We start from the raw sequence: 22,763 nt of genomic DNA, 5'->3' as shown, positions 1-22,763 counted from the left end.
TACTCCAGCCTGAGTGACAGAAAGACCCTGTCCCAAAAAAGAAAAAAGAAATCTGCACTCCCATGTTCATTGTAGTACTATTCACAATAGCCAAGATATGAGATCAACCTAAGTAATCATCAAAAGATGAATGGATAAAGAAAACATGGCACATATACTCAATGGAATATTATCCAGTCACAAAAAAGAATGAAATCCTGTCTTTTGCAGCAACATGAATGAAACTGGAGGTCATTACGTTACGTGAAATAAGCCAAGCACAAAAAAGACAAATATCACATGTTCTTACTCATATGTGGGAGTTAAAAAGGGATTTCATGAAGACAAGGAATATGATTGTTGGTTACCAGAGGCTGCAAAGATTAGGGGGAAGGAGGAAAGAAAGAAATTGATTAATGAGTATAAATATGTGGTTTGATAGAAGAAATGAGACCTAGTGTTAGAAAGATGAGCAAGGTGAGGCCAGGCGTGGTGGCTCACACCTGTAATCTCAGAACTTTGGGAGGCCAAGGCAGTCAGATCACCTGGGGACGGGAGTTCGAGACCAGCCTGGCCAACATGGAGAAACCGTGTCTCTACTAAAAATACAAAATTAGCCGGGCATGGTGGCGCATGCCTGTAATCCCAGCTACTTGGGATACTGAGGCAGGAGAATCGCTTGAACCCGGAAGGTGGAGTTTGCGGTGAGCCAAGATCGTGCCATTGCACTCCAGCCTGGGCAACAAAAGTGAAACTCTGTCTCAAAAAAAAAAAAAAAAAAAAAGAGAAAGATGAGCAGGGTGAATATAGCAATATAGCTTACAACAATCTATTATATATTTCAAGCTAGCCAGAAGAGAATAATGTTAATGGTTCCAGTGCAAAGAAAAACAAATATTTAGGATGATGGATCTCCCAAGTGTACTAATTTTATTTTTACAAATTATGAATGTGTTTAATTGCCACATGTACCCTGAAACTGTGTACATCTATTACAGCAGCAGTTAAAAAAAAAAAACTTGAAATGGTAAGGTAGCATTTTAAACCCATTGTAGGAGTAATAATATCAAATGTAATTGGACTAAATATACTTACTAAAGGCAATTGTCAGATTGGATTTAAATGGAAACAAAAATATAAGAAACAAGATTAGGCTTAAAAGGGGCTTGGCTGCAATGTAAGAACAAAGGGATATTAAAGAATAAAAAGATGGGAAAAAAGGTAGTGACTATCCAAATGGAGACAAAGACTCTAAAGCAGGAAGTGTTATTAGAGAAAAAGAATTATTCTAGCAGGGGTCTGTAATTCCAAATTTGCTTGCATCTAACAATGTAGACTCAAATAAAGCAAAAATTGAAAGTACTAAAAAGATAAATGAAAAAATCCAGAGTGGGAGATTAGTAATGTCTCTTCTAACTGATAGAAATAAAAACCAAAACTATCAGTAAAAATATAGAAAATGTGAATGTGCTTAGCCAAATACACCTAACTAACATATACAGAATACTGCACTCAACATTACATGTATTATAGACATTTAAATATAATGAGAGTATCACAAGCAACTTCATGTCAATGTATTTGAAATGTCAAATGAAATTGCCAAATTCATAAAATATACAACATACTAAAATGGCATTAAAAGAAACAGAAAATCTAAACAGTCCTATATATTTTGAAGAGATTAAATCTGTGATTAAATTGAGATAGAGATTGAGGCAAGGGTGTCTCAACGTAATGCCACATCTATCTAAAAAGGTAATGGAGGACGTAGGAAGAGCAATAAGGTAATAAAGGAAAATCAAATATATAAATATCTTAAAAAATGAAACTCTTTATTCACAGAGGATATAATTGTGTATTTCAAAGGAATTTGCAGATGAACTTGTAGAATTAGCTAATTCAGTACAGTTTTGAAACACTGGTCTATTACATAAAAATCAATTATATTTCTATATGCCAGACAAAGTTAAAAATAAAACTTTAAAAATTTATAAGTATATCAGAAAACGTCATTTATACGTGCTTCAGAAAACATCAAAGGTCTAGAAATAAATATAATAGAAAATATATAATAATATTAAGTGGAAAACTATAAAAATAATTAGTTTTAAATAGAAATTAATGAATACATGAATAAATGGAGGAATATGCCAAATCCATGGATTAAAAGATATAGCAGGAAATGATGTCACAGAAAATAGCAAAGGAGGGAGCTCCCAGACTTCATCCCTCCACAAAAGCAACTAAGGATATGACAAAAATGGTGAGAATCAGAGCTTTGGAGAATTCTTGAATCTAGTCAAGAACTTATGACAACCAGGGAAAGTCTTGGTGAAGAAAGATGAGGATGCATTGTGGTAAAGAAAGTGTGGCATTTTAAATTGCCCACATACCCACCACCCCCAATCTCCACATCAGTGGTGGCCATGATGACAGCAGCCCATATTGTAATGCAGGTTGCTAGTGTCAGAAGGCAAAATATGAATCTTATTTTCAAAAAATTGTGGTTGTTTGTTTTGACCTAAAGTTATCTGGCTCCCTGAACAACTGACACAAGGACTAGCCTTTATTTTGCCATACTTGGAGTGTTTCCAAGGTTGGGGAGGCTTCTCAAGTGAAATGACTAAAAGAATTTAAGGACACAAGTACTGAACACCACAGCTTGGGCCTAGGGACAACAGCTGGGATAGCATTTGACAGACCAAAAAGCTGGGAAAAGATGAAGTTGGGGAAGGATACATAGGGGGTAATAAGAGTTTTCAAAGCTTGTATGTATACCAGAGAATCAAGAAGTCCATATACATACCTAGAACTGGATGTATGCTCAGAAAAGGCATTAGAAGACCCAAAACTTTCACCTCTGGCTGAAATTTAGTTTCCAGGCAAGCGAGGAGTGAAGGCTAAAGAAGAGTTACATAAGTGGCCTAGCTAGCTACGTATTGAAAGAGCATCCCAACACAGAGCCAATCTACAAAGACCGGTAATTTAGTTTTTTCTTCTTTTGTTTTCTTTTTTGGCTCCAAGAATTTAAGGAAACTGTCAAAACACTATATGACCACAGGCTAACAGAACTAAGACTTCAGTGGCCACATATGACAAAGAATACAGACTTTACAAAAATAGTTGAGAAAAGTCACTAAATAAACAACATCAACCCCAAAGGCAGAGCAACAAATCCTGGGGAGTTTCTAATTTCCTTGGGAGAATCTAATTTCCACAGTTGCTACATTATGATATTAAAAAAGTCCAGTCTTCAACCAAAAAACTGTGAGGTACACACACACACACACACACACACACACACACACACACACACACACACACAAAAGCATGGCCCATTCACAGGAAAAAAGAACCAATGGAAATTGTCCATGAAAAATCCAACCATTGTACTTACTCGTCTTTAAATCGATTGTCTCAGATATGCTCAAAGAACTAAAGGAAACCATGAACAAAGAAACTTACAAACACCCGGGAAAACGATGTCTCACCAAAAGAGAGTACCAAACTGGCCGGGCATGGTGACTCACACCTGTAATCCCAGCACTTTGGGAGGCTGTAGGCGAGTGGATCACCTGAGGTCAGGAGTTCGAGACCAGTCTGGCCAACATGGTGAAACCCCATCTCTACTAAAAATACAAAAATTAGCTGGGCATGGTGGTGTGTACCTGTAGTCCCAGCTACTCAGGAGCCTGAGGCAGGGGAATCGCTTGAACCTGGGAGGCAGAGGTTGCAGTGAGCCAAGACTGCACCACTGCACTCCAGCCTGGGTGACAGAGTGAGACTCTGTCTCAAAAAAAAGAAAGAGAGAGAGAGAAATTACAAAAGGAACCAAATAAAAATTGTGGGGCTGAAAAGCACGATAACTGTTTTTTTTTTTAAACTTTTAACTTTTGTGAGTACTTAGGTGTATATATTCATGGGATACATGAGATGTTTTGATACAGGCATGCAATATATAATTGTTACATCATGAAAGATGGAGTATCCATCCACTCAAGCATCTATCTTTTGTGTTACAGATAATCCAATTATGTTCTTTTAGTTATTTTAAAATGTATGATTAAATTATTATTGAAAATAGTCACTCTGTTGTGCTATCAAATACTAGGATTTATTCAAATTACTTTTTTGTACCCATTAACTATCCTTATCTTCCCCTCACCACCCTACACAACCCACCCTCCCCCCACCCCACAACTACCCTTCCTAGCCTCTGGTAACCATCCTTCTACTCTCTATCTCCATGGGTTCAATTGTTTTGATTTTTAGATCCCACAAATATGTGAGAACACACGATGTTTATCTTTCTGTGCCTGGCTTATTTCACTTAACATAATGACCTCCAGTTCCATCCATGTTGTTGCACATGATTGAATAGTATCTTTTTATGGCTGAATAGTATTCCATTGTGTATAGGAGCACATTTTCTTTATCCATTCATCTGGATCCATTATTTATCCATGTCCATCTTGATGGACATGTAGGTTGCTTCCAAATCTTGGCTATTGTTAACAGTGCTGTAACAAACATGGGAGTGCAGATAACTCTTCGATAACTGATTTCCTTTCTTTTGGGTATACCCAGCAGTGGGGCTGCTGGATCATATGATAGCTCTACTTTTAGTTTTTTGAGGAACCTCCAAATTGTTCTCCATAGTGGTTGTACTAATTTACATTGCCACCAACAGTGTGCAAGAGTTTCTTTTGCTCCACATCCTTGTCATCATTTATTATTGCCTGTCTTTTGGATATAAGCCATTTTAACTGGGGTGAGATGACAACACATTGTAGTTTCAATCTGCATTTCTCTGATCAATGATGTTGGGCACCTTGAAAAGTACATTAATTTTGAGCTAAACGAAAATAAAAAATCACATGCCAAAACCTATGGGATGCAGTGAAAACACTGCTCAAAAAGAAACTTATAAATGCAGATATTAAAAAAGTAGATACCAAGTCAATAATCTAGCCTTACAGGTTCAGGAACTAGATGAAGAAGAGGATGCTAAATCTGTTTTTGTTGTTGTTTTTTTAGAGATGGGGTCTTACTCTGTTGCCTAGGCTGGAGTACAGTGGCGTGATCATAGCTCACTGCAGCCTCAGCTTCCTGGGCTCAAGCAATCCTCTCACCCCAGCCTCACAAGTAGCTGGGACTACAGGCATGTGCCACTACGCCTGGTTAATTTTTTAATTTTTTGTAGAGGCAGGGTCTCATTATGTGCTCAGGCTGGTCTCAAACTCCTAGGTTCAAGGTATCCTTCTGCCTTGCCCTCCAAAGTGCTGGGATTACAGGTATGAGCCACTGCACCCGGCCAAGCTAAATCTAAAACCAGCAGAAGAAAGGAATAATAAAGACCAGAATGGAGGTAAACAAAATAGGGAGCAGAAGCATCTACTCTCTGAGAGCAATAGAGACCATCAACAAAAACAACAGCTTTTTCTTTTGAAAAGATAACAAAATTAACAAACATTTAGCTAGACTTATCAAGAAAAAAGAGAAAAGAATTAAATTACTAACACCAGAAATAAAAGTGAAGACATTACTACCAAACTTACAGAAATAAAAAGGATTATAAGAGACTACTATAAACACTTTTACAGCAACAAATTAGGTAATCTAAATAAACAAAGTTCAAGAAATGCACAAACTTCTAAAACTTATCGAAGAAAAAATAAACAGTTTGAATGGGAGATTGAACCAATAATCAAGAACCACCCAACAAAGAAAAGCTCAGGACCTGATGACTTCACTAATAAATTCTACATAACATTTCAAGAAGAATTAACATCAATTCTTCTTAAACTCTGTCAAAATATTGAAGAGGAGGAGATGCTTCCTAACTCATTCTGAGGTCAGCATGATCCTGATAATAAATCAGACAAAGGCTATGGACCAACATTCCTTATGGATATAGACACAAAAATCCTCAATACATATAATGTGAACATATCAAATCCAGTAGAATATTAAGAGGAGGTTACACATCAAGGCCGGGCGTAATGGCTCACACCTGTAATCCCAGCACTCTGGGAGGCAGAGGCAGGAGGATCACTTGAGGTCAGGAGTTCAAGACCATCCTAGACAACATGGTGAAACCCCATCTCTACTAAAAATACAAAAATTAGCCAGGCATAATGGCACATACCTGTAATCCCAGCTACTCTGGAGGCTGAGGCAGGAGAATTGCTTGAACCTGGGAGGTGGAAGTTGCAGTGAGCTGAGATTGCACCACTGCACTCCAGCCTGGGTGACAGAGCAAGACCTTGTCTCAAAAAAAAAAAAAGAAAAGAAAGAAAGAAAGAAAGAATGAATGAATGAATGAATGAAAAATAATCATCTCAATTGATGGAGAGAAAGCATTTGACAAAATCCAACACTCTTTCATCATTAAAATCATCCAACAAGCTAGAAATAAGAAGAAAACATCCTCAACATGATAAAGGGCAAAGTCACAGGAAACACAGTCAATGGTGAAAGACTGAAAGTTTTGCCCCTCAGCTCAGGAAGAAGACAAGGATGCCTTCTTTCACTGTTTCTATTTGGCATTGTACTCGAAGTTCTAGTCAGAGCATTTAGCCAGAGCACTTATGCAAGAAAAGAAAAGAAAAACATCCACATTGGGAAGGTACAAGCAAAGCTATTTTATTCAGAGGTGACATGGGACATGATCCAATGCATAGAAAATTCGAAAGAATCCACAAAATACTATTAAGCCTAGTAAACAAATTAAGCAAAGTTTTAGGATACAAGTTCAATATGCAATTATCAGTTGTATTTCTATATACTAACAATGAACAGTCTGAAATGAAATAAAAATAGATCCACTTACAATAGCATTAGAAAGAATTAAATACTTATAAATGTAATCATGAAAATGTAAAACTTGTAAACTAAAAATTACAAAGTGTTGCTGAAAGAAATTAAAGAGGAATTAAAGAAAAATAAATCCTGTGTTCATAAATTGGAAGATTGAATATGGCAGTACTACCCAAAATGATCTACAGATTCAGTGCAATCTTAATCCAAACCCTAATGATTATTGTCTGAAGAAATGGAAAAGTTGGTCCAAAACCTCACATAGAATTGCAGGCTATCCCAAGTAGCCAAAACTATCTTGAAAAAATAAAACTAAGGACTCACATCTCCTGATTTTAAAACTTACTACAAAACACAGTTATCGTAATAGTGTGGTACTAGCATAAAAATAAACATAGAGATCAATGAAATTAAATTTTGATTCTAAAAATAAAAACATACATGTACAGTCAATTTATTTTTGACTAGCATGTCTACACCTTTCAATGGGGGGAAAGAAGAGTCTCTTCAACAAATGGTGCTGGATCAATTGGCTACCCATACACAAAAGAATGAAGTTAAACTTCCCTCACGCCACACAAAAAAATTAACCCAAAATGAATAACAAACTTAAGTGTAGATGCTAATATTTTAAAGCTCTTGGATAAAACAAAGAGGTAAATCTTCAAGACCATGGATTTGGCAAAAATTTTTAAATATGACACTAAAAGCACAAGCAAAAATGAAAGAAAACAGAAATTGGACTTCACCAAAATTGAAAACTTTTGTGCATCAAAGAACATTATTGAGATAGTGAAAATACAGCCCACAGAATGGAAGTAAATATTTTCAAATCATGTATCTGATAAGAATCTAGTATCTAACTTTTCAGACAAGCAAATGCTAAGGGAATTTGTTGCCACCAGATCTGTCTTACAAGAGGTCCTTAAGGGAGTGCTAAATATGTAAATGAAAGACTGTTATTGACTACCACAAAAGCACACTTAAGTACATAGACCACTGACACTATAAGGCAACTACAAAATCAAGTCTGCATAATAACCAGCTAATGAGGACAGAATCAAATCCACACCTATCAATATTAACCTTGAATGTAAATAGGCTAAATGTCCCAAGTAAAAGGCACAGAGTGGCAAGCTGGACAAACAAGCAAGACCCAACTCTTTACTATCTTCAAGAGAATCATCTCACATGCAATGATACCCATAGGCTCAAAGTAGAGAGATGGAGAAAATCTACCAAGCAAATGGAAAACAAACAAAAAAGGCAGAGGTTGCTATTCTAATTTCAAACAAAACAGTCTTTAAATCTACAACCATCAAAAAAGACAAATAAAGGCATTACATAATGGTAGAGGTTCAATTCAGCAAGACTTACCCATCCTAAATACATATGTATGCAACCAGTACAGGAGCTCCCAGGATCATAAAATAAGTTCTTAGAGACCTGCAAAGACACTTAGACAATCACACAAAAACAGTGGGAGACTTCAACACCCCACTGATGGTATTAGATATTTGAGGCAGAAAATTAACGAAGATTTTCCAGACCTGAATACAACACTTGACCCAAATGGACCTAACTGACATCTACAGACATTTTCACCCCAAAACAACAGAACATACATTCTTCTCATCTGCACATGGAACATACTCTAAAATTGGCCACCTAAGAGCCAGGCGCAGTGACTCACACCTGTAATCCCAGCACTTTGGGAGCCTGAGGCAGGAAGATCACCTGAAGTCAGGAGTTCGAGACTAGCCTGGCCAACATGGTGAAACCCCATCTCTACTAAAAATACAAAAATTAGCCAAGTATGGTGGCGGGTGCCTGTAATCCCTGCTCTTCAGGAGGCTGAGGCAGGAGACTTGCTTGAACTCAGGAGGGGGAGGTTGCAGTGAGCCAAGATCGTGCCATCGCACTCCAGGCTTGGCGACAAGAGCAAGACTCTGTCTCAAAAAAAAAAAAAAAAAAAAATTGGCCACATAATCAGCCATAAAGCAACTCAGCAAACAAAAAACTGAATTTATACCAACCACACTGTTGGCCCATGGCACAATAAAGATAGAAATCACTAAGAAAATCACTAAAAAGATCACTCAAAACCATACATGGAAACTAAACAACCTGCTCCTGAGTGAATTCTGAGTAAACAATAAAATTGAGGCAGAAATCAAGAAATTCTTTGAAACTCATGAGAACAAAGATACAACATATCAGAATCTCTGGGACACACACATTCTTTAGCTCTATCCACTAAAAAGATCTGATTGTAGTGACACTCCAATAGCAATGAATTAACCTAGTTTCTGGATCTTGGCTTTTAAGCATTGTTCTCTAAGAAAAGGAACGAGACTCTTCGAACAAATGACTGATTCTAGAGCTGGAGAAGGTAAAGTAGAAGATGCACCTGGGAGGCATAAACAAAAAAGCAAGAACATGCTCAAGAGACATTTCAAAAGGAGACATAAGCCAGCTTGAAATGGGTGCCACTTACCAACTGGGGAAAATTTGAGCACCAGAATAATCATAGTAATGAATTATAACCCATTGAATGAAAAAAAGAGTTCATACAGATATAAATTAATGAATTAAGAGTGTAAGAATGAGATATTTACATAATTTTAAAGTCCACCCCCCACAATGCTTATTAATCATGAAAGGAAAAATATTAAATTTATAACAAAGAGTCCTGGCAGGTACCACATCAACCAAATGATCAAAGGGAAGATCAATGCCTATAATCTCTGTGCTCTGGGAGGCCAAGGTGAGATCTCTTGAGGCCAGGAGTTCAAAAACAGCCTGGAGAACATAGCGAGACCCCATTTCTACAAAAAGAGGGGTGGGAACATCATCAGTAATGGAACAAAGCAAAATCGTGCACTACTTGCTGCAATGAAAAGACTGCAATGATATTTGTGAATAACCTGAATGCATAACCTGAATCTAATCATGAGAAAATATCAAACAAAATGAAGGGACATCTGTAAAAATAGACTTGGAATCTTCAAAAGTGTCAAGGATATAAAAGTCAAAGAAAATCTGAGTAAGATGACATTCACTAAATATTGAATTTGGTCTGAAAATTAAGTGTTAGTAATGTATCGGTGTTAATTTCCTGATTCTGATCATTGTATTGTGGCTTTGTAGGAGAATGTCCTTGTTTGTGGAAAGTATACACTGAATTATTTGAGGATGATAGAGCATTAGGTTGACAGCTACTCTCAAGTGGTTCAATAAGGGATTTTTTTCCTGTACTTTTTTTCTATAAGTTAGTTGTCATTTTCAGATATGTATATATCTGTCTCCTGAAAAAATATACATATATCTCCTGACAGATATTTATATCAGGAGATATAAAATATATATCAGGATACATATATATATATAAAATATATATCTCTTGCAAAAGATACACAGACACAAACACATGCACACACACACACATACACACAGTCTATTATCTATCTATCTATCTATCTATCTATCTATCTATCTATCTATCATCTATCTATCTATCTATCTTTCTATCTACCTCTTTTTCATTCCTACCATAAAGAAGGACAAGCAGCAGTTCACATTGATGTAGGAAGGACAGCATATGTATTTACTGTCTTGCCATTATTATATTAACTTTTCTATCCTCTGACAATGTAATTCAATGGGCCCCAAACCATCTAGATACTACATTAGTCCACGTTATCAATAGTATCATATGCATTATATCACATGTACCATATACATTGGGCAAGATAAACAATAAAGGCTAAGCATTTTTGGGGTCTTAGTGAGACACATATGCTCCAGAGGTGAATAAATCCTACCAAGACTGAAGGGTCCACCATATCAGTAAAGGTTCTAGAATTCAGTGTGATCTGGTGCATATTTGGACATCCTCTCCAAAATAAAGGACATAGATTGCATTGCATCTTTCACTACTAAGAAGGAAGCACAAAATCTAGTAGACTTCTTTATGTTTTAGAAACAGCATATTTCACACTTGAAAATACTTTTCTGAAATATAAGGCTGCCAGATGTTAGGGGGACCCAGAGTAGGAAAGTATTTTTGCTGCAAGTCAAGGTTCTGGTATAAATAGCCCTACCACTTAGGCCATACAACACAACAGAGCCCATGGTTTTAGGAGTATCAGTAGTGGGAAAAGACAATGGAGTTTATGACAAACCTGAAAAGGATAATTTTGAAATAGATCCGTAAAATTCTGGAGTAAGACCATGTCATCTGCATCAAAAAACTACACTGTTCAAAAAATACTTGAATGTGCTATTGAGCTATGGTAAAGTAAGAGAGCCTGTCCATGTGATATCAAGTGAGCAGACAGACAGACCTACCCATCTGATATGGTTTGGATCTGTGTCCCCACCCAAATATCATGCTGAAATGTAATCTCCAATGTTGGAGGTGGGGCCTGGTAGGAGGTTATTAGCTCATGGGATGGTTCCTTATGAATGGATTATCACCATCCCCTTGGTACTGTCCTCACTATCATGAGTGAGTTCTCATGATATCTGATTGGTTAAGTGTGTAGCACCTCCCCCTTTCTTCCTTTGGCTCCAACCAAGTGAAGTTCTGGCTCCCCCTTCACCTTCTGTCATTATTGTAAATTTTCTGAGGCCTCCCCAGAAGCCAAGCAGATGCCAGCATTATGCTTCCCATATAGCCGGTGGAACCATGAGCTAAATTAAATATCTTTTCTTTATAAATTACCCAGCCTCAGGTATTTCTTTATAGCAGTGTGAGAATAGACTACTATACCGTCATAAGCTGGGTTATTCAAGATCACCCAGTCATAGGTGGCCCAACAGTAATTCATCATAAAATGGAAATGGTACATCTGGAATCAGGCATGAGGCAGGTCAGAAGGTACAAGAAACTACCTAAGCAAGTGACCCAGACACCCATGCCATTACCACTGTGGCACTGCCACTTCACTGTCATCACATCTATGGCTGGTCACATTGATGACCAGCTGACAGAAGAGGAAAAAAGCTGAACCTGTTTCATGAATGGACCATCTCAATATGTTGGTGAAAATGAATAGCTGAAGCCCTTCTTGGTGGTGATACTGAATGATGATGGGGAGAGAAAATCCCCTGCGACCCCATGAGCAGAACTTTGGGCAGTGAACCTGTGTGTTCGTTTGTGTGGAAAGAGAAGTAGCCCAGGGTAAGAACATATACATACTCACGGGCAGTGATGAATGGCTTGGCTGGTAAGCCAGGGGCTTAAAAGGAGGAAGATTAGAATACTGGGGAAGAACAGGTCCGGGAATAAACACATGTGGATGGAACGATGAGAATAAACATGATGTGGGAAAATCTTTGTATTCTGTCTTAAAGCCCACCAAAAAACAACTACCATGAAAGAGGCACTAAACAACCAAGCAGACAAAATGACACTCTGCCAGTTGATGCCAGCAAGGCTCTGTCATAAGCCACTCCAGTGCTGGCACAGTGAGTTCATGGACAGAGCTCTAGGTGGCAGCGATGGAGGCTATGTACAGACCAACAGCATGTGCCCATGTTTGAGTGCCAAACACTCAAGTTGCAGGCAACAGAAACAAATGCTGAGCCCCCAGTATAGTAACATCCCTAATAAAAACCAGCCACTTAGTGACAAACTGATTACACTGAACCCCTTCTACTCTGGAAGGAGCAGCAATTCATTTCGACTGGAACTGATATGTATCTTGCCTGCAAGGTGTCAGACAGCATCACCACCTCAGGACTTACAAGTGATTGATCCCTCAATGGGATCTCACATAACATTGCCTCTGACCAAGGGATACACTTCATAGCAAAGAAGGTGTGGCAATGCCCAATGGGTTCCATGAGGATGAGATCTACTAATTCTATTTCCTTTGAGAGCTACTGGCTTGATAGAGTGATGGAGCCACTTTTTGAAGGCATAGCTGTGAAAGCAGCTTGGAGCTACTGGAATACTGGGGGTGAATGATCATACCTTGGGAAAAAGAGGCATCATCTTCCAGGATAAATCAAAGACCATTATAAGGTGTGTCTTCAGTAGTAGAATAGATGGGCCCAGATACCAAGGAATGAAAGAAGTGTTCCATTTACCTCTCAGTATCAGTGACTGACTTAGGGAAATTTGTCATCTTTATACCTTTAGGTTCTGTAGGTCTAGACCAGGGCTGTCCAATAAAAATACAATGTGAGCCACATATATAATCTAAAATTTTCTAGTAGTCACATTGAAAAAGCTAAAAGGAAGAGGGTGAAATTAATTTTAACAGTGTATTTTATTTACCCACATGTACCAGTCATATTTCAAGTGCTCAATGGCCATATGGCTTCTGTAATGGACAGTGCCAGTCTAGAGATCCTAGTTCCTAGAGGCAGAATGCTTCTAGGACAGAAGGAAATAGTAGGTGGAAATAGTAGGTGTTCAGTCGCGTTAAGCTCCTTATGCGGAGAAGTCAGCAGGCAAGCAAAGGAGTCACTGTACTGATAGGGTAATTGATCCTAATCATTAAGATCATGGTACATAGCAGGGATACCAGACAATTCACTTGCCACTCTTGGTATTCCCTGGCCCAATGTGTATGATAGGTTCACAAGTGAAGCAGCCACAGCCTGAGAAGTCATGATGACCAGGGGCTCAGATATCCCAGAGATGAGAGTCTAGTAAGACCCCAAGACCAGCAGAGGTGCTAGCTGAGCATGAGAAGAATCTAGGATGGGGAGCAGGAGAGGAAGAAGAGGAGTATTAGCAATAGTCTTCAGATAAGGTAGAGTAATGTGAGCCTGCCTTTCTCAAATACATTTCCCAGGACAAGAAACCATCAAATTCCTGGAAGAGCTACTCCAAAGGGAGGTGAAATTTCTATACAAAGCAAATGGACAGTAGTGGGTGGTACTGGGTACTACCCAGAACCTCCCTTCAGGGCCAAAGCGCTCATTCCCCTAGATGCCTGAGTGTTTTCTGCTGATGGCCCAGAGATGAGGCCCCTTCTGGAAGTTGTTTCAGCCAAAGGAAACTGCCTGGCAATAAACCCTAGGTTATATCCTCCACAGGGGCATTCACATCTCCTGTGGATCAGTGTGGAAGAACTAAAGCCCAAATTAAATTTCTTACCTCACTGAGGAACAACTCTGAAGGGCCACACTGGCATCAGAGCTTCTCATGGCATCTGCTCAGGCCTGTTGTAATTGCTCCACAGCTGAACCTCTCCCCAGTCCTGCCTTCCTCACTCTCTTATAGGTATTATTCCCGACAGCACTCCTTAACAAACATCCCTTCACAAATCTCAGCCTCCAGGTAACTTGACAGAAGAAGAATCCACATTATTTAAAACCCCAGAGTGATAACTAGATAAGAAAGTAGAAATGAACAATCTTGACCATCATCACTTCATTCATTTACAATTACATCTTATTTTCATGATGCCCTTCTATGGTTTTGTAGGAGAAAAAAGACATAGTCATTACCCCCTAACCACCTCTCCATTTCCAACAAAGCATGGTTTCTCCTTTGGCTTATGTTCCTTAAGGAACATAAGATTACAGATGTTCTCTTAGATTTGAAAAAACTAGTTGCCTCGTCTATCCCTGATTTTAAACACTTGCCTATTTTAGGTGCTTTCTCACAGTATACTTTGTAGTCGTCACTGATCTTCTCTACGGCTATCTTTGGATTCTTGTAGCAAAGCTCCTCAAAGGACATTTTAGTTACGTCTGTGAAGTAAGGAAAACAGAGATAGAGTTTAGTTGTCCAAAGTCTAGGTTCAAATATTCACATACTTTTGTTGAAGGTATTGCCTTTAAAATGCTGGGCGCAGTGGCTCACGCCTGTAATCCCAGCACTTTGGGAGACTGAGATGGGCAAATCACTATGTCAGGAGATCAAGACTATCCTGGCTAACATGGTGAAACCCCGTCTCTACTAAAAATACAAAAAAATTAGCCGGGCATGGTGGCGGGAGCCTGTGGTCCCAGCTACTCGGGAGGCTGAGGCAGGAGAATGGCGTGAACCCGGGAGGTGGAGCTTGTAGTGAGTTGAGATCGGGCCACTGCACTACAGCTGGGCGACAGAGGGAGATTCTGTCTCAAAAAAAAAAAAAAAAAAAAAAAAAAAAAAGGTTATTTAAAGAGGCCAATAGTGTTTTAATAGGATGTTTACAGAAATAATACAAGTTCCCTAAGCTAAATTATAAGCAAGGAAATAAGCCTCCTCTCCCCTCCAGAATGAGAAGATCCTCTCCTTCTTAAGGAAAAATGACCTGTGGAGATTATTTGCCTGAGAGATGCTAGGGTAACCAAGATATGACTTGAAAGAGCTACTATTTTTTAATTCATATATGAGAAGTAACTCATACAAATGAATGGCTTCTCCTGCAAAGCATCCATCTGTTGAGGGATTGAGTAGCAAATGTATTTGTTCTTTTGCAGAGATGGGATTTTGCCATGTTGCCCAGGCTAGTCTTGAACTCCTAGGTTCTAGCAATACTCCTGCCTTGGCCTCCTGAAGTGTGGGGATTAAAGGCATGAGACCACACCTACAAATGCATTTCAAACATTCTACTATTGCTTCCAAAAAAATTGAAACCCCTAAGAATAACAAATGGCAAAGAACATGCTATGATATGTTTTCCCTTTCTCAGCTCTGACTTTGGGAATTACTTTCAGAATTAACTTACATATCTGAATATTATCAATAGTTACAAATCATTGTCCTTTGGAGTGGATTATTGTTTTCTAGAAAGAGCCATATATCATCTTAAGTTATGCATCATGAATTGAGAGGGAATACGTTTTTGTATCCAAAATGTGGTGAGACAATGAGGCTGAGATAGCAAGAGAAGTTTTAACAATGATCTGGGTAACACAAGCAGAATAGTAGCACCTTACTTCCTATCGAGGAGAAATATTCATTTGGGTTGTGAGTTCTGGGATTTAGAGTATATCTAAATGCACAGAGTTCTCCTGGAACTCTCTAGGTAGTTCGGTACTTTCTGAAGCTATACTATTTAAGTCTAAAAAGAGTACTGGGGTGTGGATTCGTGAATGTGAGTTATTCTTATGTCATCATCATCATCATCATCATCATCATCATCATCATCATCACCACCACCATGTGTAATCAAGGGGAATCTGACCATAAGTGTTAAGAGCAGTGGATTATTTCTGCAGTGGATCCAGGTTTCTAGTCCTGTATCAATTCCTTCCTTGCTGAGCAACTTTGGGCAAGTCTTTTCACCTTTCTGGAAGTCATGTTTCCCTGTATAAAAGATGATAGTGGTTGGGTATGGTGGCTCACACTTGTAATCCCAGCACTTTGGGATGCCAAGATAGGTGGATCATTTGAGGTCAGGAGTTCAAGACAAGCCTGGCCAACTTGGTGAAACACTGTCTCTACTAAAATACAAAAATTAGCAGGGCATGGTGCCAGGTGCCTGTAATCCCAGCTACTCGGGAGGCTGAGGCAGGAGAATCACATGAACCTGGGAGACGGAGGTTGCAGTGAGGCAAGATAGCACCATTGTACTCCAGCCTGGGTGACAAAGGGAAACTCCATCACAAAAAATAATAATAATTTTTTAAAAGTATCACACATAGACCAGGCATGGTCACTCATATCTTTAATCCCAGCACTTTGGGAAGCCAAGACGGGAGAATGACTTCAGCCCAGGAGTTCAAGACTGGCCTGGGCAATATGACAAGACTCCACCTCTACAAAAAATAAAAAATTAGCTGGGTGTGGTGGTGCATGCCTGTAGTCCCACCAACTTAGGAAGCTGAGGTGGGAGCATCACTTGAGTCTGGGAAGTCATGGCTGCAGTGAGCTGTGATGGTTCCACTGCACTCCATCTCAAAAAAAAAAAGATAGTATTCTAGCTCTGGTACTCTGTGAGTTTAAGGTACAGCTTGAGACACCAGCCTACCTGGGATTCAGGGCCCTGACTTGGCCAAATGCAAAGAAGGCCCTTTATTAGGCCAGACTTGTGCTCCAAAAAAGCAGTGATAGAGGAAGTAGTGATATGTGCTTTGGAGAGGGACAAGGAGCTTCCATGGTGGGTGGTTCACATTCTTATTGGCTATCCCTGGTGCCCCATAGCCACCCAAAGTAATGCCCATTGCCCAACATATGTGTGGTGAAATTTACCAGCCATCTTTTCTTCTACTTTGTTCTTGATTCCTGGGAAAGAATCTAAGATCCTCAGGATTTAGAGAGAGAGTGGAATCTCTATGGTTAAAAAAGAGGGCCTGTTCATGCTAGATTTAAATATTTTATGCCCAAGCATGGCTCTGAGGGGCAAGCATCCAGGGCATCTTGGTCTGTATATAGAGTGCATATTAAAGTTTTAAAAAGAGTCGGATTTACTTAGCACCTGCTTGTTATGTAAATACATTACCTCTGATCCTAAACAAATTAGGGGCCATGATCTCCACTGCATAGATAAAGAAATTAGATTCAGAGAGATGGAGTAACTTGCCAAAGCTCACAGAGCATATGAATGGTACAACTGAATTTTCAAAGCTTTTGCTTACTCTTTATCCATGTTTTTCAAAGTGTAGGTCATGACTCGCAAGTATGCCAAAAAATAAATGGTGACATTGTTAGCTTTTATATGACATGAAACATAATAGAATAAAGAATGTTGGAGTACAGCATCTTATGTAATAAGGGCAAGTATTGCTTTGGAAATTTTTTTTCCATATATATGTGCACACGTAAACACTTATGTTTAAGTAATTATGAAGTCAAACATATTTATTGTGGATCAAAGTTTGAGATATATGCAGTATTCCAACTGTCTCAACATAGATAATTAAAGCAGTATGCTCAATTTGAATAATAATGACTAACATTTACAGTATTGAACTCTTAAGTGGTTGTCAAACATTGTACTAATAGCTTTCCTAGATGATCTCAGGTCACCTGCACAACAAGTTTGTTATTATTCTCATTTTACAGATGAGAAAACTGGGGTTCAAAGAGAGGTTAAATACATTGCTCAAGCATACAAGTCAATAGGAGAGCATGGGTATAACCCCAGACTTCTGGGACAGCAAAGCCTTTTGTTCCTAACGACGTCTCTCCACTACCTAGGTGGGCTGGTGTGTTATGTTAGGGAAGCGGGCGACTGTAAAATATGTTCACAGAAATGCACTTGGACCCTATTCTGGAGGAAATGTGGTGAGGTGGAACATGCTCATCAGATGCATGAAACGAAGTATTCAGCATCAACTGTGATGATGCTTTGGTGGGCAAGAGTCTAGCTACACTTGAGCACTCTGGCTCCCTCAGATCCAGCAGGGAGCTCTACGGTGAGTCTGTCTGGATTCAAATCCTGACTACAACTTACTCTGACCCTGGGGAGGTCACATCCTTTCTGTGCCTCAGTTACTTAGTACATACCTCATAGGCTATTTTGATGATCAAATGAGGTAATCTCTGCATTGTATAGTGCTGACGCTTAGTAAATAATTAGCAAATGTTAAATATTATTTTCCAGTTGCCTATATGTAAAGGTCAAAAAAATTACAGTGACTGCTCTGACCTGTTAGAAACACTGGAGATGTCAGCTCTACCTGAAGAGACCCTCCTTGTTTCAGGTTCTCAGTAGCTATCTTTCGCCACTGCATATAGTCCATTTCCTTCATGTCAGCCAAAGCCTGGCTTAACTCTAGAGAATGCTGAATCCTCTTATAAAGAAGAATGTTCTCTTCTTTGCCTATAAATTCTCTTTTATGCTGTCTAGAGCTGATAAACTTGTTCTGTGTCTAAGAGAAGAGGGTGAGGGGAAGACTGTATTTGTTACAGGAATTAGACCAGAAGCAATAGTTTTGTAACAACTCAGTGCCACGGTTATTACGCAGGTTGTTTTCAATTGTTAAGAACCACTGCTTCTTTACATGCCAACCCCCACCCTTTTCTAATCGAACTCATTTTCTATAAGCGAGAAATTTTCTATGATTGTGACTTTTTCAAAGTCATCTTATGCACTGAGTCGTTTTCCTTGAGAGGTTTAGCTTTAGAACAACAGGGCCCATGCCAATCTTTGGTTGACTCTAGGAAAAATAACAATTTCATTTACTTTAACACATAAGCCTTTTAAAACAGCAATGACTCTCTCTTCTTCCCTCATCCTCATGATTCCTTCCCAACCCAAAGTCCTTCCTACTGTAAAAAGAAGAAACCAGTAGTCCTCTTCATCCAGGAACTCATCATACCAGGGACTCAGCATCTGAAAGCCAAACACAGCCTATGCATTATGAGGTGGATGGTCAGCTTGCTGCATCTTTCCTGCATATGTTCACCTGGGAGCAGAGTAGGCTGAAGATTCTGGGTTCTGTAATTTGGAGATCTAATGGAATAGCAAACATTAGCTATGACCAACTAGGAGGCATTCTTTTATCTCTGAATAGAGCAGCTAACACAGCCTCTCTCTAAGTCTCAGAGAAAAGTACTAAATATTTACTTAAGAAGAAGGATGACAAATAATTTACAGAACCATTACTTAACATCTGCATATTATTTCATTCTTTTCCAAAGTAATATCTCATTTTTTCTCAAAATGGCCCTGAAAACCAAGCCTCTTTCTTTGGTGTGTCTACTCATATCTCCCACACCAACTCATAACAAAACCTGTGAGTTAGTGCTTAGCTAGATATTTTAACCCATACTCTCAGTTTCACTCATTCATTCATTTGACAAATGCTTTATGAATGCCTCCTATGTGTCAGGCACTTTACGAATTGTTGGCAATATAGAGATCAACATGCTGCAAGTGTTGGTACAAGGAGCTCAACTTCCAGCATGAACAGCAGCATAACACATGCTCTAACAGGGGTATTAACAAAGCTTCTGATTCAGTCAGGGAAATCCAGGAAGAATTCATAAAGGTAACGAGGTTTAATCTAATGTGCATGTTGCAGGATAAGTAGGAGCTCATCATAGGGAAGTTGAGTAAAGATCATGCCAGGCAGTAGAAAGAGCTTAAACAAAGGCATGGGGATGGGAAAGAACATGTTTGGGAATGATGAGTACTCCAGTGTGGGCTGAAATGTAGCATTCATGTGAAGAGCCCAGGGATGGGAAAGTGGCAAGAGAGGAAGCAGAGATGCATTGGAATTATATATGAGGGACTTGAATGACTTGCTGAGTAATCTGGGGATTATTTTGTAGGCAATGAATTGTTGATAGTAACTTTTAAGAATGTAAGATTATCTCCGCCAACTGCCTCAATTATGCAGCCAAAAGGTGAGTTTAGGGATATAAATTTTAGTAGCTTTAACAAATCTCCTTGGCTCCTGGGAAACTTGAGTGAAGTATATTCCTGAGACAATTCAGTTCAGTGATTGAATCCGAGCAATATGTAATGTAATATAATGTTACTCATTAATAAATAACTGTAAATATATATTAAATACAAATAATAAAAAAGCATGTGTGAAATGAGCACCCTATTAACATCCCTTTTGGTTTAAAAGGTTTATGACTAGGCCGGGCATGGTGGCTCACGCCTGTAATTCTAGCACTTTGGAAAGCTGAGGCGGGTGGATCACCTGAGGTCGGGAGTTCAAGACCAGCCTGACCAATATGGAGAAACCCCGTCTCCACTAAAAATACATAATTAGTTAGTCATGGTGATGCATGCCTGTAATCACAGCTACTTGGGAGGCTGAGACAGGAGGATTGCTTGAACCCGGGAGGTGGAGGTTGCAGTGAGCCGAGATCACGCCATTGCACTCCAGCCTGGGCAACAAGAGTGAAATGCCATCTCAAACAAATAAATAAGTAAAAAAGATTTATGACTCAGGCTGGATACAGTGACTCACACCTCACGCCTGTAATCCTAGCCCTTTTGGAGACTGAGATGGGCAGATCACTTGAGACCAGGAGTTTGAGACCAGCCTGGGCAACATGGTGAAACCCCCAGCTCTACCTAAAAATAAAAGACAAAAAAATAACTGGGCATGGTGGCGTGCACCTGTGGGAGGCACATGACACCCCCAGGGAGTACCACAAGTTAGCTACTGGGGAGTTCAGGTGGAAGAATCACCTGAACCCAGGAGGTGGAGGTTGCAGTGAACCAAGATCATGCTACTGCATTTCAGCCTGGGCAACAGAGGGAGACTTTGTCTCAAAAGAAAAAAAAAAAAAAAAAAAAAAAAGTTAAGACTCTACCTATTAATTAATTGATAAGTAGATTTATTTCTTAAGAAACAAAGCTTAATAGAGCATTTTCTATTAAAAGAAACCAGATATGCATTAAAATAGTAGCCATAAATAATAAATATGATAAAACAGCATCTAAAAACCCTATAATAGTTTTTTGTTAGAATGTATTAGGATTGTCTTTAGAATTGAGCTTGTCCATCACTTGATAAACCTCCTGGCCCCTTCTCAGAGCAGTGTGTGATGCAATAGATCAAGGTTCTGCAAACGTTTTCTATAAAGTGCCAGATAGTAAATATTTTATGATATTTACTATAGGCTATATAGTCTATTGCAAGTACTCAACTATGTAGTTGTAGGACATGGTAGTATGTAAACAAACGGGCACAGTTTTGTTGCAATAAAACTTTATTTATGTACACTAAAATTTGAATTTCATGTATTAACCCTGTGCCACAATATGTTCTTCTTTTGATTTTTTTTCTACTATAAAGAAATGTTAAACCATCCCTAGCTTGCTGGCCATGCAAATACATGTGGGAAGCTGAATTGGGCTCCCAGACTGTAGTTTGCTAACCTTGCAATAGACTGAACAGGAATCTGGACACTGGCTCTGCACTTGTTAGTAAATAGCAGTGAGACCTGAGAATCTGACCCATCAGCTGTACAATGAAAGAAGGGATGACAGAACCTCTAATGACTTATTCTAAGGTTATATGTGTCTGAAAAGAGGTCAGAAGAGGATGAACATGTATTTACCTACTCATTACCAGGCGCTGCATATAGAGTGTCTCTGAAGCAGCCATTATGATCCCCAATGTACTGATGAGAAAACCAAGGATCAGGATGAGTGATGTCAGCAAGATGGCTGACTAGAAGCCCCTAGCACTTGCCCATGCCTCCACAAACACAACTGAAACAATACATGAATAACTACCTTCTAATAAAAGTAAAAATAACGAAAGGAAAGTGTACAATTGAAGTGTACACTGAAGGAATAACAGAAACCCTGATGAACACAGAAACTCAGGATAGCCACAGAGAGAATGAAAGGAAACACTGGGTCTCCACCACCCACTCCCCAAGCCTACATCAGCTGGGGACCAGGAGGAACCTCTCCCTGTTGTGAAAAGCTAGGCTAGAGGATCTCAGCAGCCCTCATTAACACATTAGACACCTACAGTCCTCACCATTGGGGTCCCCTGCAGTCCTCACAGGCACTAAGCCCAGCAGAGGGAGCTGCCTAATGGCCACACAGCTATGCTCCCCCAAGAGAAGGAGTTGACACTGTGCCCTGCCCCCATGGCCTGCAAGACTACTGTGCTATACCATCTTGGACCTGATATTACTGCTGGAATGTGTCTTGCTCCAGGGGCAAACAGCCACAACTTCTCTTCATCCCTGAGGGTAAACTGCTGCCAAACTACCCCCACCCGATGGTCTAACATGCCCAAGCCAAGCTGCAGGCAGCTGTCACACTCTTTCCCTTGGGGCCAACCACAAGTGGAACTGCTCTGCCCACCTCTACCCAACTCCTTCAGGCTGAACATTAAGCTCTACACTCTCTCCTGGGGAAATGGCACTTTGGTAGAATTGCTTCATCTACCACTCTCAGCCTCAGCTGCACTCTGCCCCTAGGGGCCTGAACTGAAATGGCATACTGCCTCCTGAGGAAACAGTGCCTTGGTGCAGCTGCGCCATATTTATCTCCCAGTCTCTGCTGAGCCCCGAACCTGTGAACTGAAGCCAAAGTTTCACACGCCCTCCTGGGAAAATGATGCATTGGTGGAACTCCTCCATC

At 39.5% G+C, this 22,763-nt stretch overlaps 1 protein-coding gene across 1 annotated transcript in view; it reads right to left on the bottom strand.

The window, feature by feature from the left end:
• The window catches only part of RGSL1 (regulator of G protein signaling like 1), a 107,194-nt gene that overhangs the window by 52,990 nt on the left and 31,441 nt on the right, over positions 1–22,763 (bottom strand). The window contains exons 8-10 of the mRNA XM_030936616.1: positions 18,966–19,028; positions 18,342–18,564; positions 14,407–14,514 (exon numbers count right to left, since the gene is read on the bottom strand). Coding sequence (XP_030792476.1) covers positions 14,407–14,514; positions 18,342–18,564; positions 18,966–19,028 — 394 coding nt within the window. The remainder of the gene's footprint in view (positions 1–14,406; positions 14,515–18,341; positions 18,565–18,965; positions 19,029–22,763) is intronic.

The sequence above is a fragment of the Rhinopithecus roxellana genome, chromosome 8, assembly GCF_007565055.1.
Source record: "Rhinopithecus roxellana isolate Shanxi Qingling chromosome 8, ASM756505v1, whole genome shotgun sequence".
In the NCBI taxonomy this organism is placed as follows: domain Eukaryota; kingdom Metazoa; phylum Chordata; class Mammalia; order Primates; family Cercopithecidae; genus Rhinopithecus; species Rhinopithecus roxellana.
The sequence above is the reverse complement of the archived record's forward strand: the minus strand, read 5'-3'. Positions and strand labels throughout refer to the sequence as shown.